Source organism: Rhinolophus hipposideros (assembly GCF_964194185.1).
Source record: "Rhinolophus hipposideros genome assembly, chromosome: 14".
Taxonomy (NCBI): Eukaryota; Metazoa; Chordata; class Mammalia; order Chiroptera; family Rhinolophidae; genus Rhinolophus; species Rhinolophus hipposideros.
The window spans coordinates 36598306-36616589 of record NC_138060.1 but is presented as its reverse complement, the minus strand read 5'-3'; the positions used below and the strand labels follow the sequence as shown (position 1 = coordinate 36616589).

At 37.5% G+C, this 18284-nt stretch overlaps 1 protein-coding gene across 1 annotated transcript in view; it reads right to left on the bottom strand.

The window, feature by feature from the left end:
• Window positions 1–5484, bottom strand: part of PIK3R4 (phosphoinositide-3-kinase regulatory subunit 4) — a 61800-nt gene extending 56316 nt beyond the window's left edge. Inside the window, exons 1-2 of the mRNA XM_081071586.1 lie at window positions 4966–5484; window positions 3463–4246 (exon numbers count right to left, since the gene is read on the bottom strand). Coding sequence (XP_080927712.1) covers window positions 3463–4195 — 733 coding nt within the window. The 5' untranslated portion in view covers window positions 4196–4246; window positions 4966–5484. The remainder of the gene's footprint in view (window positions 1–3462; window positions 4247–4965) is intronic.
• Between the last annotated feature and the right edge of the window lie 12800 nt (window positions 5485–18284).

Genomic DNA, 18284 nt, shown 5'->3' with positions numbered 1-18284 from the left:
AGGAGAGTGATCTCAAGAGAAACCAACCCTGCTGGCATCCTGATCTTGGATTTCCAGCCTCCAGAAACTAGAGAAATAAATTTCTGTTTAAGCTCAAATTTCTGTTTAAGCTCTCCAGCCTGGGATATTTTATCATGGCAGCCCTAGCTAACTAATACAGAGGTGCATAAAGGGTTTTTTCCTTGCAACTTTATAATGTTATTTTAGAAGTGTTATTGGGTGGTACTTTACTATGGAACACTTTATTCAACTCGTCTCTATCATGACTGAGTCCTTCTTATCATTCAGATGTCTGCTCAAATGTTATGTTCTCAGAGAGGCCTTTCCTGACCATTTTATCTAAAGTAGCCTTTGTCATACAAAGGCCCTACCAGCCTTTGTCATACTTTGTTATAGAATTTATCACTAACCAAGATTAACTTTCTTACTTATTTACTTGCTTAGTCTATCACTTCCCCATAAGAAAAGCTCCATGAAGGCAAAAACTTTGTCAGTCTTGTTCATAGCTGTATTCCCATCATCTACACAACACAATGTCTACACATAATCAAGACTCACAAGTTTGTCAAGCGAATGAATGAAAAATCTCCAGCAAAAAAAACAAACAAAACACTCTACCCATGTATGTGACCAGAGACAGAAATATATACACTTCTCCCAAACAAGCAGCCAGGAACCATGGATAGATATACATCAAGATGGGAAAAGTAACATTCAAACCCCAAAGAGCCTAAATCAAATCTTAGGAGCCATAGGAGTTGGACAGATCCCCTCCACCTCTTTCAAAGGAATAAAAGGGCCTATCTTTAGCCAAAACAATGTAGGGCTCTTTAGTCTGGAAAAACAAATGCTGAGTAAGAATTTTGTTGAAGTTTACAAAACTATGATGTGCATAGAAAGGATAAATAAACTTTTCATCAAGCTCTGAAATTTTAAAACTATAACAAACTTCCAGTTATAAAATAAGTAAGTCATGGAGTAGAATGTAAAGCATGATGACTATAGTTAGTAAAACTGTATTATTGCATGATTGAAAGCTGCTAAGAGAGATTTTAAAAGTTCTCATCACAAGAAAAAATGTTGTGCAACTATGTATGATGACAGATGTTAAGGACTTATTGTGGTGATCATTTCACAATATGGGGAATCATTATGTTGTACACCTGAAACTAACAAAATGGTCTATGTCGATTATATCTCAAAAAAAAAACTATAAATGATCCCCTGAAACTAGAAAGTGGTCACATTTCTGAGCTAATGGAGTCCTAGTTACTGAACAGTAAGCTTAAAATGTAAACATGGTTCAAAAACAATTTAGATAAATTCACTAATCAAGAAAGTTGAGACTCCGATGAATTACATTTCTAACTTGTTATATCTACAGCGTTGAGGCTAACCCTATCTTATCAAAAAACCGTCGGTATGATCTTGGGACACATATTAGTGAGCTGAATGGACCAACAGAGGTACAATCCTGTGTAACAAGTCTCATCCATTCGCTCCCCCTAGATAAAATATACTTCTTCATTAAGTTACTTTTCCTAAGTAACCTAAAATACAGTTTATGTTTTCTTTGTAGTAAACCTACAGGTGAGAAAAAGATTAAACCCAATCTTTGCAAAATTTACAAAAAATGGCCCTGCTGCCAGAGTTCATACAGTATTCCTCAGGATACCATCCTCAGCCCACTGCTCCTCCCAGAAGTTCACAGATAATCCGAATCATGGCCCAAGTTCATGTGGCCTGTGTATGTGAAATAATGAATATGAATGCATGGTACTTTTTTCCAGTTAAGGAGGCCACTAACTTCATCAAATTCTTTCATGGGATCCAAAAAAGCTTAAGAATCACTTGTCTACAAACTCTCCCTGGCTACAAACTCATTCCCTTGGCTACAATTACAACCTCTATTTCATGGTAACTACCAAATCTCCATCTCCATCCCACATCTCTACGCCCCAAGCCTTTATAACCAACTGCCTGTTGTTACACATCTTCTCCCAGAAATCCCCCAGACACCCTCAACTCCATGTCTCTAATACAGACGTCATCATCTTCCTACCCCTACCTGTTCTTGCACCAGTCCCTCCTAGCTCAGTGACCAGCAGCACCATCCGCCCTGTTTCCCAGGCGGGGGGTGTGGTGGGGGGGTTATGGGGAAAGTGTGGGGGGTGTTCTTGACTTTGTCCTCCAAACAATCACTAAGTCCTAACAATTCTATCTACTAAGTATCTCTTATGCATTACAGTTGACCCTTGAACAACACAGGTTTGAACTGCACGGGCCCACTTAGACACAGATTTTTTGCGATATATTAGAAAATTTGGGAGAGATTTTCAACAATTTGAAAAAACTCACAGACCAATCTTACAATTTTTCGTAACATTTTCTTTATCTTACTATAATGTAAAAATAGAGTATATAATACTGTAACACACAAAATATGTGTTAATTGACTGTTTGTTATTGGTCAACAGGAGGCTATTAGTAATTAAGTCTTGGGAACTCAACAGTTACCTTTGGATTTTCAACTGCACCAGGAGTCGGTACCCCTAACCCCTGCATCGTTTAAGGGTCAATTATGCTTTGCTCCCTCTCCAACTGTCACAACTTTAAGCCAGTCAGGATCGTGTCTTACCTGGACTGTGGCAATTTACTACAATCCAGTTTTCGGGTCTCTCCAGTGTAGCTCCCCAGCAATCCACTCTCCACGCTACAATCAGTGTTTTGTCTAAAACACGTATCTGACGATGTCTCGGAAGACTAGCATGGGCACACCAGACCCTTTCTGACCTGGGCCTTGCTTACCTCACGCCCTATGTTCCAGATAGATATACTAACCTACTTACAGTGCCCTAATAAATCAGGCCTCATGCTCTGGTCTTCCAGTCTTTGTATGAGCAACACACTCTGCTTTAAAACAAACTCCCCTTACCACAGCTAGCTGCCAATCATCTTCCAGGTTTCAGTTTAAATATAATCCTTCCAATAAAGAGGCCTTTCCTGATCCTGCCTCCGTACCGTACCATCACCACCATGGAGATTAATTTAAGTATCTACATGTTCCTGTAACAGTACCCTATGCTTATCACCACCACAGCAAGCCACAGTGCACTGAAATGTCCTTTCTCAATACCGTATCTATCTCCCTATTAAAGTGTAAGCACTTTGAAAAGAGGGACATAATTATCCACCTATGTTTCTAGGCCTTAAAACAGTGCCTGACACATACAGAAGAATCCAAGTATTTCTTAAAATGTTTGAATGAATGAACTGCTCTTGCATTTTCCAGGCACTTAAACATGTCCAATGAACGTTGCATGTATCTGAAATACTGTATAAGCACATACAAAGAAATTAATTTTTCAACATACGGAGTTTTTTTTAAAGCTACGTTTCTATGTTCAAGAGTTAAAATAAACGCACACAAACCCCCTTAGGACATTTGACAGACCCAAATACCTGCTGAAAAGATGTCCATTGCTCGCTTCAACTCTCCTCTTGTTCTCTGATTACTATTTAAGTCTACAAGTGGAGTTGAAGGATCTCTCATATATTCTAACTCAGTGGAAAACAATCCACCATCAACAAAACGTTCAGGAGCAATATAACAAGTTCTCCTCCGTGAAGTGTCAAAGAAATAGTTGAAATCTGCTGGGTTGTCCTCCGGAAGATAAGTGGGTTTAAAACTGGCAAAATCAGTTAGAAGGACCCAGTTCCAACTGGTGACCATGACATTCTCAGTTTTGATGTCCCCATGACGGACTCCAGATTTGTGTGCTTGGTCCACAGCTGTCAGAATCTGGAAAGCGATCCAACGCTTCTCAATGTTATTTAAGAACGGACGGGTACTGATGCGATCATATAGGTTGTCCCGCACATATTGCCTAAAGAGCATGGCTGCTTTCTCAGATGCTTTTTCTGCCGCTTTCTGGAAAGGTAGACAGTTCTGTGCAGAATGAAGCCTGATTTTCAGTTCCTCCAGCTCTTGTTTATAGCTGGTTAACGGCAATGTGGGATCCTGAATTGCAAAGACTTTCACAACTACCAGGCCTTCTCGGTGCTTTGCTCGAGCAACTTTAAAAAACCGAGTACTCCCCAGGCTCTTATCATATTCAAAGTCATGGATGTCTGAGAAATAACTCTCCACAGAAAGGATCTGGGAAGGAGCAATGCCAGCAAGCTGATTTCCCATAATGGCAGCAAGCACCTCTGGGTCAGTAAGTTAGGATACAACACCTATTTTCTTTAAAAAGACAAAGGAAAAAGAAACAAGCAATGAAACACAACTCTTTGTTTGATCTCTTTCTAAAAGATATATGCACCACATTTCTCTTCCACTGAGAGTACTGCACCTACCCTTCTAGAAAGCCTCTAAATTTCGGACATTTATCTAAAAAGAGCTTGTTATTTTGTGTTGTCTTTTCTAGGAGCTGAACTGTATTTAAATAGGCCCTTTCAAAATAGTTGAAAATGTTAAAATGTGTATTTTCTGATGTTTAAAACTTAAAATGACTCAGTCTTTACTAAATGTTTGGTATTGTGCTTGGGGTTATGAGAGTCAAAACAGTATTACATAACACAGTCTTTGTCCAAGAACTTGTAATCATGGCCATAAGACACAAACACATTAAAAAGTTAAAACTGATTTAAGAAGGGTCTAATAATAATACAAATAGGTCACTGAACTCCTCAAAAATCAGGCTAACATCCAAACCATCAATTATCTCCTGGGCCTTTGCAAACGAATTCTAGTGTGCATTCCCACCCAGCTAACAGAAGACGCAAAGTTGTCTGGTTTGCAACGACATGGGGGAAACCTTGGTAGGGAGGTTGATGAGAAGTAAACCAAACTACACACTTGCCATACACAGCTCAGGGCTCTCGTAGCTCAGATGTTTCAGAAAATAAAGACCCATATCCACACACACACACACACGGCCATGCGCACATATAAACATTTACCCTAGGCCTGCGGAAAGTGTCACAAGTCGGTCACTAGCTCACACTGAGGACATGGTGGGTCACTTCAGGGTGTGAGCCGGGAAGCAGCCGGGTGAGTCTCCTGAGAGGTCTTCCTTCCAAGGCAGGAGGCGCAGCGCTGGGGGAGGGACACAGAAAGTGCCAATGTCCAGGAATCCTGGTGGTCCGCGGGGGAGAACCGGGAGAGCTCACAGGGCCGCCGCACACGGATGCAGCCGCGCGGAGGAGCCTGCACCGATCCCCAGGGAGTGGCCCCGCCAGCCCCCTGCTATGCCCCCAGGGCCACACGTTCTCGGGCCTGGCGTCCCGCTCCCGCGGACCTCCGGACCCTCGGGGCCCGCTGTACTCCTTGAGGGCCTCGCCACCTGGCAGGGAGGTGGAAATCGGGACAGACGGAGAGGCCGCCAGTTCCAGAAAAATACTTTTTCAGCTCTGCACACACCGCAAACACCGAACTCCCGGGAAAGCCGCCGGCTCTGATTTCACTTCCTGCCGCGGAGCGGAAGTTACGAACGAGTGAGGCTTGAGGAAGAGCACCAAACGGGCGCTGGTTGCTAGGAGACGAGGAAGGGGCGTGGCGTCGCTCCGGGCGACTAAAGGACGAAAATAAGATGATTTGACAACATCTGCTCCCCATCCTGCTTTTCAATCTACCCTTCCCTAAACTCTCGAGCTTCTGAGATCCCCCAGAACCTGTTGGACACCCCTTAACCCCAAGTACACCAGAACATAGTTCTTTAAGAGAATCCACAGGCTTATTTATTTAGGAAAGCCAATGGTATATCCCAAGTTGAATTTTTCAAGAGCTTTATTAAGATACAATTCACGTACTATAAAGTTCACTTGATTGAAATACACAAATTATTTTTTTATATATTTACAGAATTGTTCAATCATCCCCGTAATCTAATTGAGGAATGTGGAACATTTCATGACCTCCAAAATGAAGCCCTGTAACTATTAGCAGTCACTCCTCATTCTCCCCATTCCTCTTCCCCTCCCAGCCCTAAATAACCACTAATCTATATTCTGTTTCTATAGACTTGTCTATTCTGGACATTTCACATATATGGTATTGTGGGGACAAAGCCCCAAAAAGCAGTTTCCAGGCTCTCGGCCTCACATAGAAAGGTGCTGGCTCAGGTAGTAAACGACCATCAACTGTGATCAGATGTCCATCAGCTGTGGCTAATTGGTCATCAGCTGTAACCCGTAAGCCATTGGCCACTAATATAACTGTTGTGGCTACGCTAGCAGAAAAAAATGGGGACTAGCAAGAGCGGATTGCAGAGAGGCGGATGCCGCCCAGAGAATATAGTGATCTGACTCCCCTACTCATGGCTCCGTGGGTGTTCCTTTTTGGCCTCACCAAGTCCTGCGCTCTTATGTGGGGAGCGGGACCAGAGACCCCGCCTGACACCCTGCACGACAGGTATACAATATGTGGTTTTCGTCTCTGACTTCTTTCACTACACATTATCCCTGTTGTAGCTTGTATCAGTATTTCAGTAGAAATGTGATAAATCTGTCTCAATTTAGATTACTTACTCCTGCATTTTCTCCAAATCTATTTTTCCCCACCACTACATTTTGTGGAATAACTCATGAAATATTTTTCAATGCTTCCTATACTCACCTCCATGGTTTTCTTTCTTTTTCTTTCTTTCTTTTTTCTTTCTTCCTTTCTTTCTTTCTTCTGTTTTTAAGTAGCAATAACATCTGCTCATGGGGGCTTTAAAGGAATTTCACCTAGTCCTTTTCGGAGTAAATTGAAACATAAAATATGCTTGCCACTGGTGGAGTAAAAAGAAGAAAAAACAGCAAACACTTTCTATTCTCTGGTCATTGCCTCAGCTGCATTGTATCAGGGATGGCTAACTATCCCATTTACAGAAAAACAGATGTTTCTGTAAAGCAGTTGTGCTATAGGAACTATATTTTCTAGCCCCACCCCACCCCTTGAATATCAGTAGGGCCATTTGACAAGCTCTCGCTTTGAAGTGCAAGTGGAAATTTTGTGTTTTACTTCCAGGTCAAGGCAGTTAAAGGTGAATGACCTTCTTAACTCTCTCTTTCCCTTCAACCTGGATGCAGGCGACTTCAAAGCCTTAGGTAATGCCAGAGCTACAAGATGGTAGGAGCCTGTGTCCCTGAATCACACAGCTTGGAGAAAAATCACCTGTTAGACAGGAATACCTACATAGGACTTTTACATAAGCAAAAGTAAACTCCTACGTGTTAAGCCAGTGAAATGTTGACATTTATTTGCTACGATAGTTAGCCTTACCTTAACAAATACATTCATCTTCCTGATCTCTATTCCCTACCTATCCTGGGCTGCTCACCTCATCGGTGCACTTCCAATCCTGTGAGGTATCCACGTAGACTCTCGGCAATCCTTGCATCCTAAGGAAAAGGAATAAAGAGAATCCGTAATGTAAACACCACCTTCCAGTTAATAATAGTTTCTCTTTTTGTAGAAGACTGTCAGCTAACAGCTATAAAAGGAATTATAGGAAATTATAATTTGTAATCTGCAGTATAATAATTGTTTCCCACAAAAATTATCAATGGATGATAATAAGATCATTGGGCAAAAGGTTGTGGGGCAACAAGATAGACTCGTGGTGCCCAAGAAATACCTACAGATTATTTTCCACATTAAACAATGGAAAAAATGAATCTTTTATAGTGGAAAACTCTGGCAGTAAACCCTTTATCCAAGTGATCAAACTTAACATTATTAACAGTAGGACACAGGTGTTATGAGGCTCCTGATATAACGTAAAGGGAAGTATACAATATCACACATGAAGCATTCTTACCAAAAATGTGTAATCTGAGTCTATTCAAGCTTCTAGACCTCACTGTCCAATATGATAGCCAACTTGAGATGTTCTGTAAGTGTAAAAAACACACAGGATTTTAAAAATTTAATAGAAAAAATGTTTTAAAGTCTCATACCTTTTTAATATTGATTTTATGTTCAAATAATATTTTAGATATATTGGATTAATAGAATGTCTTTTTAAATTTAATTTAAGCTGTTTCTTTTTACTTTTTTAAATATGGCTACTAGATCATTTAAAATTACATATGTGGCTCACGCTATGTTTTTATTAGATAGCTCTGCTCTAGATCTAACTTCTAGCTTACAAAAAATAAAAGAGATAGAGGAATAATTTAAACGATACCATCAGGAAACAATGTGACAAATCCAGATAATGGAACAAATCCAGATAATTGACTTTAAAAAGTCAATACCATAAAAAAAAAAATGAAAAGATTTTTCTATACTAAAAGACTCCAAACAGACATAACATTCAAATGCAATGTGTGAACCTCAATCTGATCCAAGACTAGAAACAGCTATAAAAGGCTGTTCTGCATGCATAATTGGGGAAATCTGAATATGGACTGAACATTTCGGAGAGAAAGAAATGGCAAAAAATATTTTTTTTAATTGGTGTCTATTTTATTTTCCTATCACTTCTCAGAGTCTTGTTTAAAAACACCTAAGCTGCTAACCTATGGCTCTTTCACCATCACACACTAAGGGATTGGTAGACAAAGAGTAGCGAGAGCTTGACTCCTGTTACCTGTGAAGGTTTAATCTTGGGTCAGACTTTGTTCTTGAATAAATGGGAATGCACGAGCTAAAGATAGTTTTTAAAAGAAGACGATAATTGTTCAAAACATCAAATAATTTTAATGATAATTACTGCTATGAAGAAAAAGTACAGGGTCTGTGAGAATACATCATGGAGTTGGGGGACAAGACCTTCCTGGAGGGTTGGCATTTAATCTGAGACTTGAAAAATGAACAGGTTTGGTCTACCTAAAGAGTACAGCAAGGAGTGTTCTAAGCAGAGGAAAAGACTAAATGTGAAGGCTTAGTGGTGGGGAGAAGTTTGACAGATTAGGAACCAAGAGAAGGCCAGTGTTGGAGACTGAGAGGGTCAGTGAGTGATGCCAGCCAGCTTCAGCAGGGGAGGTGAGTAAACAGAAGGCACTTATCAAAGCCATTCCTCTACTCTGCCACTGTTTTTCTACTTCTCCTCCTCCACCAATTCTCTTCCACAAACAATCTGAAGTGACTTTACAAAATTGAAAAAGGAAATATTCATTAAAAAGAGCAGAAATATACTTGGAATTAGTGAATTTAAACTTCAGATGACTTTTCAATTTAGCTGTGAAATTGTGGCAACTACTCCCAAAAGGCAAATTTGTGGTTTACATAGTTCCTGTTGTCCAATAAAGGGAAATAAACTAATTAATATGGAAACAAAACTCTTCCCCTAGACCAACTTCAAGGTGGGATTTTTCCTTTGACTTGTTACAGAAAAGGCATTGATTAACATATTAAGTAAGCATCATGAACAAACTTTTTCTATAGAGTTAGGTAGATGGTTCAGGAAATAAGGTGCTTACCACTTGGGACCAATCCAATAATATGCTTATAGTATATTCTGTTTTTCTAGGTACTTGATCAAAACTCCCTCTCTTGGTGACTTTTTCCAGTTCTGTGCCTTTAAATATCATCAATATGCTGATAATGCTAACTTTTTTCTCTCAAATTCTTACAAAGTCCCTGAGTTCATGTGTGCAATAGCTATTCAACCTTTACACTTGAGCATGTAATAATAATTTTAAAAGATAGCACTTGTATAGGGCTTAAGATGTGCCAGATATTTACTCATTTAAACTGCCCATTAATTCCATGAAGTAGATACCTTTACATTCCTATTTTTTAGATGATAAAATGGAGGCACAAAGAGGTAAATAACTTACCAAAGATCGCATTACTTGTAAGTAAAAAGTAGTAAATTAGAACCACAAATACATTGATGTGTTAAACAAGAATAGTGCTAGTTTTGAGTAGAAAAAAGTATTTGACCAGTTTAAGTGTATTAGTGGTCTGCTCATTAGTGATGTGTATGTGTCTATATGTGATTGTTGCCTTCATGTTCAATATTGTAACTTTGGACGTTATATATAAATACATGGGAAACGAACATTCTCTATAGCAACTTTATCACATAATTGTTTGGATTAAATGTGATAATACTAACATACATTAGGGTTTCAAAACATATTAATTGTTCAAATGTGTGTGTGTTCATTTGAAAGACTATGTACCAACGTCAACAGAGATTATCTCTCTTTGATTTATATTTTTAAAAGTTAAAATTTTAAATGCTAATGTTCTATATGTATTACTCCTTTTCCTTATTTACAGTTAACACATTTTATTGTAGAAAAGTGAGCAAATATACTTGTAAAAGGGAGGAAGATGCATAATTCCATCTATATTTAGTATGTATCTATTCTTCAATATTGTTTTGAATGCCTATTTGTTCTTATTTATTTTTCACGAAAATGGGATCGTACCATCCATTCTGATTGACCAAATGAAAAATCCACACAGTTTTGAAACCTGAGATGTATATGTGTGTAGGTTAAAATCAGATGGATGAGTTTATGAGTGTCCAGAAGTCCCTAAATATCGATGCATCTGTTCGTCAATGTTTTCATAAGTATTTGACACCAAAATAAGTTCTCATTTTTGTAGTAATTTTGGACTCATTCAACACCCAGTTCCAACCAACTATCTACCCTAGTTCCAATTCCCTTGCCTGCTTCTACCATAGAGGCTATGAAAGCTAAATATTTTTTTTTAGATTCCACGTATAAGTCGTATCACACAGTATTTGTCTATTTCTGTCTGACTTATTTCACTTAGCACAATACCCTCATGGCCCATCTATGTTGTCACAAATGGCAGGATTCTCTTCTTTTTAATGGTTGAATAATATTCCATTGTGTATATATACCAATCTTTTTTATCCATTCATCTGTTGATGGACACATACAGACACAGACACGCACAACCACACACTTGTGGTATTTTGCCCAATGAGATATAAACAGAAGTCTGCTAGCACCCCATTTTTCCCTTTGACCTTTTTCTATCCTTGATCACAGATGTGATATTCAGAGCTATAGTAGTCATAATGTGACCACAAGTCAAGAGGCATAAGGAAAAGGTAAAGAGAATCACTGAAATGCTGGCCCTGAAATGCTGGTCAAACCTCTGAACCAGCGTCAACAGCCTCAAGCTCTAAATTTCTTATTACATGAGAAAAGTAAGCATTAGTTGAAGCCACTGTTGGTTGGATTTTCTATTACTTGTAACCAAAGATTTTCCCTAACTGATAAAGTACCATGAAAAGCTAACTAATTTATCTTGCTCTAGAACTTTAAAGTCACTTAATTCCAGGGGACATCATTGTTCAGAGTTTGCAATTATACTGGAAACGACTTTTATATTACAGTCTGACCTTTACAGGTCTCTTGTGTGTAGCAGGTGGGTGTGCCCATGTGGCTTGGAAAATAAAACTAAACCTATGGCCTTTAGTTCATGTGTTTCTAGCAGCTGAATGTGGTTTGCTTGTAGGAATGAAAATTCCCCTGAAATGTTAATTGATTCAGTGTGACAGTGCTTGCCATGTCATAAATCAATATCATGATGTTTTTGTGAACGAGTGATAAAGACGGTGGAATAAGGAAGAATTTGGTACTTATGGGATAGGTATAGTTGTTGTGATTATTTGGTTTTTTGCTGTTGTTTTTAATGAAACTCAGGAAGATTGAGATTCCTTTCTTTTTAAAATGCCTGTGCATTTTGGGGAAGGACTGGGAAACAGCCGTATTATAGCCTATTCTTAATCCTAATCGAGTAATTTTAGACTCTATTATTTATTCATATACGTATTATATATATTGGGGGGAGGGACCTGATTTAACCTATATGTTTTAGTTTTGTATTGCTGTATAAGAATACCTCAAAACATACTGGCTTAAAATTTTTTTAATTTACTATCTCTCATGGTTTCTGTGACTCTGGAAGTCCTCAGCTGAAGACCTGAAGGCTGGCAGTTGAAATCATCTGACGGCTCTTTTACTTACATGTCTGGAGGGTGGTGCTGACGGGGGTGGAGGCCTAGCTGGGACTGTCAGCTACAGCCTTTCCATGTGGTCTGGGCTTCCTCACAATGTGGTGGATAGATTCCAAGAGCAGGCATCCAGACAGATAGAGCCAAGGGGAAACTGTGCTGCCTTTTATAATCTAGCCTCAGTGACACCATATCACATCTGCCACCTTATATTGGGTGAGGCAGTTACAAAGGTCCACCCAGATTCAAGGGAAAGAAACATAGATCCCCTTCTTCTGCCAATACACCTCTCAAAGGAGGCATGTCAAGGTCACATTATAAGAGGAGCAAGTGGGATGGGAAATATGTATTATATATATTTATACTCTTTTTTTCTTATTCACAGATAGATAGATAGATAGATAGATAGATAGATAGATAGATAGATAGATAGAAAAGCATCTTTGGAAAACACAATCTGCCATATTGTACTATTACCCCAATTCTTTAATAAACAACCATACTATATATACAAGTGTTTTGATAATATTGATAATGTCTGCAGATATCCTTATTGTCACACTTGGGGGGTGAGGGGCAAAGGTTGCTACTGGCATCTGGTGGTTAGAGGCCAGGGATGCTGGTAAACATTCTACAATGCGACACACACACACACACACACACACACACACACACACACACACACAAACAGAAAGAATTAGCCTCAATAGAGGTTAAGAAATTTTGTCTTATAGTATTAATAATCTGAAGTATTTAGAATAACTAAACAGGGGGTAGAGGGACCTATAGAAAACATCAAAATTGTGCTCGCTTCAGCAGCACATATACTAAAATAGAAAACATCAAAATTCTAAAAGTTTTCCAACTGGAAGATTCTATTTAATAGTATTACATACTATTTATGGTCTACAAATAGCAAAGGCCATTACTTAGGCAAATTTTGATTCCAAATATGATATGTTAAATATCAATCTCAGTGAACACAAATAAATGAAAATATATCCCCTGTTCATGGATCAGAAGAATTAAGGCTATTAAAATGTTCATAGTAACACACAATGGGATTTATAGATGATGTAATACAGAATTGTACACCTGAAATTATGTAATTTCATTAACAATTATCACCCCAATAAATTTAAAAAAAAATGTTCATAGTAAAGCCATCCACAAAGTCAATGCAATCCCTATCAAAATTCCAATGGCGTTTTTCACACAAATGTGAAAAGGCACACACAACAAAAGCAAAAATTAGTAAGTTGAGCTATGTCAAACTAAAAAACTTCTGCACAGCAAAAGAAACAATCAACAAAATGAAATGGCAATCTACAGAATGGGAGAAAATATTTACAAATCACATATCTGATTAGGGTTTAATATCCAAAATATTTAAAGAACAAATACAATTCAATTGCAAAAAAAATCTAATTATAAAATGGGCAAAGGAACTGAATAGACATTTTTCCAGAAAAGACATACAGATGGCCAGCAGGTATGTGAAAAGATGCTCAACATCACTAATCAACAGGGAAATGCATATCAAAACCACAAGAGGTTATCACCTCCCACTTGTCAGAATGGCTATCAAGAAAAAGACAAGAGATAAGTGTTGGTGAGGATGTGTAGAAAATGGAACACTTGTACACTTTTGGTGGTAATGTAAATTCATGCAGCCACTATGGAAAACAATATGGAGGTTCCTAAAAAAAAAGAAAAAAAAAGAGAACTACTATATGATCCAGCAATTCCACTTCAGGGTATATATCCAAAGGTAATGAAATCAGATTCAAAGACATATATGCAGTCCCATATTCATTGCAGTATTATTCACAATAGCCCAGACATGGAAACAACATAAGTGTCCATGAACACATGAATGGATAAAGAAGGTATGGTATAGATACACAATGGAATGTCCAGAGAAGGAAGTCCTACCTTTTACAACAACACAGATTGACCTTGAAGGCGTTGTGCTAAGTAAAATATGAAAGACAAATACTGTGTGATACCACTTCTATATGAAATCTGGAAAAGCTGAACTCATAAAAACAGAGAGTAGAGTTACCCGGGGCTAGGACATGGGGAAAATGGGCAGATTTTAGTCAAAGGGTACAAACTTTTGGTTATAAGATGAATACATGTCTGCAATGTAAATACAGTATAACGAGGTGATTACAGTTAACAATACTCTATTATACACTTGAAAGTTGGTAAGAGAGTAGACCTTGAATATTTTCACCATAAAAAAGAAATGAAAATTACATAAGGTGATGGAGGTGTTGGCTAACACTATGGCGGTAATCATTTCGCAATATATGTATATCAAATCACCATGTTGTACACATTAACCTACACCGTGTTGCATATCAAATATATTTCAATGAAGCTGAAAAAGAAAAAACCTCTCTGTGATCAAAATGAATGTATTAAATGTATATTCCATGATAATTACCTATCTTACATCTCTACACTTCAAGGGCATTTTTGTTGTGGATGTTTATATCCTTTTTGTGGGTAATTTGTATACTATTTGGAAGAATAATTGTCTTCAAAATTGTTTATTAGATTTTGACCATTTTCTCCCCTTTTCTGAAATCTAAGCTCAGAGGAAATCAACGATTTTAACGTAGGGCATGAAGATATTTAATTCCCTTAAGAACTCTTGGACAACTCTTATCTTTTATTAAATATTATACATGTCATGTAAGCCTGTCTTTGCTGCTTCTCCTTTTTCATATTGGTCATTCACTAAGCATAAAAAGCAATCTAATTTTTAACAGCCAGCTCTCTAATAAAGATGAAACTGGCAGGTTTCCCCCTCCCCTCCATAGTATGCCCCACTGGCTACACACAAAGCAATTACAACTCACCAGTCAGCTCTTTCTCATGTGATAGCATCAGCAATTTTGCTCAGGTCTTCTTTTTTGATGAACAATAGCAGCAATAATGGCCCAATTCACTGGGGGGGAAAAACTATTTGCTTTCTCCAAAACAATCCAATATTAACCAAAGTCCTTCCTAATTAAACCAAGGTTATCCATTTATGCATTTTAATACTATGATGATTTTTAACAATATCAAGGTGAAAGAGATTTATTAGAAAAATATTTAAAACTGAGGAATTAATGTGAGTTTAGAGGAAACCAAATCCTGATCTGTTTGAACTTCCCATGTTTTAAATATATTTCCAAGTTCTACTTTGTCTTTCAGTGCTGGTTCTAACACAATTTGACATATCCTCAAGCCTTCAAATGTAATTTAAAGGAAGATACTTGAAATATCCTGTTACTTCAGAGAACAGAGCAGCCATGCTGATTTCAACACCAAGAACAATGAACTCTTAACTCATTTCTTGGAGGGCATTTCTGAACTTCTCTGGGGTTCACTTTATCCACTCCTTTCCCCAAAAGGAAATAATCATATCTCTTTACATTAAACGAGACAAGAAAAAAGACCTCTTACCATTGTATCATATTTAACATAAAGTAATAACAATAGATAGCTATGCAATAGAAAACTGCTTTTCATTCTGGGGGCTGGGAGAGGGCATAAAGCTGTTTAGGAACATAATTCCACTAGAGGGCGGTGCTTCCCAGTGCAGGATCATGGCCAACGTCCCGTAACGTTAAATCAAGACTGAGTAGCAAACATGGAAAATGTTTGTGATATAACGTTAAATGAGAATTAATTAGAATTTAAATACTCTGTAAAAGTTATGTATGTTTGTGGACAAGAATCATGTAGTAGTTAAGAACTTAATCTTGTTCTTATTCGTATCCGAGATTCATCCCTGTTTTCACCACTTACTGGCTATGTGTCTTTGGATGAGTTGCTTAAAAATGAGCCTTAGTTTCTTCAGCTGTAAAATGGAGACAATTACAGATAGCACAGAGGGATGTTGTGAGCATTAAAAGGTGTCCTATATGTAAACTGTTCAGCGTGGTGCCAAGCATATAGTACCACTCAACAAAAAAATAGCAGGATAATGATGATAATGACTATATACTAAATATACTATATACTAAAAAAATAAATAAAAAGGAATAAATCATTTTAGTTATTGGACTGAGTTTTTTATAGGTTTATTGATTCATTTTATCTTATTGAAATTTATATTGGAGAATTTATGGTGGAACATATTTTTAAATGACTTTAAATGAAATTATTCTTTTTGAAAAGTATTCTGTTTTTTTCTAATACCTTATCTTCAACAATTTTAAACTTCAGAGAAAAAAACTTTCATATGGTGACAAAATGTTATTTTTGTCATTTTAATGTCTAGAATATTATTATCACAATTTTGCTATTTATTTTCATTTCGTAACTGATGTTCTATCAATATCTCAAGGAAAAAATAGAATATATAAATAATTTGGTTTTTTATTACTTTTAAATGTTATTCTGAATGAGCTATGTAGCCTCAGGGATGGCATGGTACATTTCTCTTAGAACTCTCAGTGTAAAAAAAAAATTACCTGATGAAAAACAGAAATATTAAACCAATTGTCATACATGCCAATTATGTATTACAAAATGATTCTTTACATGAGTTTCAGTAATCATTTAGAAGTTCCTTTACAAAATAACTGTATATTACAGAAGCAAATATGGAAGAGTAACTTAAGGTTAAAATAGTCCATCACTGATAATGAAAGTTCATTCAGAAATAAAGATTTAATGCCTCTGAAATTATAGTGTGAGTCAAAGTAGAAATATTTAATTTATGAAACTTTGATTTATATATTGTTCATTCTGTTCTTAGTCTTTTCAAAGTAGCTGACTCACCACCACCCATCATATGGAAAAGATCCACATCCCAGGCAATAGCTGCCATCTCAGGCATTTGCCTAGATTATTACCACCATTCTTACAGCATGACCATCACCAGTGTCTCTAAGATGACCACCATCTCCACCATCACCAACATCTCCACCATCACCCTTACTTATTCTGCCTTGATTAACTCATTGTACACATTGTTTTCATCTCCCTACTTATTTGATCCCACTTGGCCAGTTTAATAGAAAGGAAGGAAACTGATTAGGGATTCCCTGTACTTTGTTGTATTCTATCTTTGTTGTATAAACGATACTATATTCTTATGAAACTAAGAATGGAAGACTTTGCAAGGGGTGTAAATGTTTAACTATTATGTTGCTTTGTACACCTGAAGCTAATAAAAATATAGTGCATTAAAAAAGAAAAAACGTAGCACAGGTAGTAATGAAGCAAATATGGGAATGATAAACACTAATTTCCAGATAGTGATTGCTTGTGAAAGGATGAACAGGGAAAAGATAGCAGAAAGACTTTGCATGTGTTTTAATAATGCTTTAAAAAATACAAAGACATCTGTTGCAAACAGCACAAAATGTTAACGTCAGTCTAATTTCAATGGAGATTTATATAAATTTCTGTTACATTATTTGGTAAAAAGAAAAGAATGGTAGATAATCACCTCATATCTAAACCAGGATAGATTCTTGGAACATCAGACTCATGACGACAACCACTAGGAAATATCAGACCAGGAAACTGAGGAACTGTCCTCCTGCCTACTTGCCCATTGCAAATGTGCTCTGTTGGATCTCACGGTGTATTCCAGATCTCCTCACCAGGGTCTATTCCAGAGATACATCAGCATGTATTCCAGAAAGCAAGAGCCTCCATAAATATTAAGGAGAATAAGAAACTTGATATATATAAAATATGACAACAACTTCCACTTAATTACCCTCTGATCCTTGCCCTCCTAGTGGCTCTGACCAACATAAAGCTAGACCTGCAGAGCACCAACAATCTAGACCAGTTCAGCAAAAACAATACTTTTCTGTATTACAAGATTCTGCCAATATTCTGAATCCAAAAGTTATTGCATACAGTGGTTCTTAAACCTGTCTGATACTAAGAACAACCTAACGAAGGCTAATTTTCTGTTTCTATAAAACGAGTTCTAGAGGCTTGCAATTCTATAATTTAAAAATTTCTCCAGGCGATTCTGATGATTTTCTAAGCTTGAGCACCACAGGACATAGGTGACAGTCTTATCTCTTCACCAATTCTGGCATCACAAAACTCCTTGATCTGAGTTTTCTTTGATGACAACAGGACTACTATGGGGCAGACCAGGAAATAAGTCCTTGAGAGACTAAGATGGAATCCCTGGTTTCTCCTCACCCAGCTCTGGCCAAAAAGATGCAGTAGCTCCTATCAGAGCTCCAGAGCTATGCAAAGGAGACCCAAGGGTCAAGGGCTTCAAAGGCCTCTAATCTAGTAGGATGATCTGCTATGTTTCTTAGCCTGAAAGACTCTCATCCAGAAACTACCCTACATGATTCCACTTAA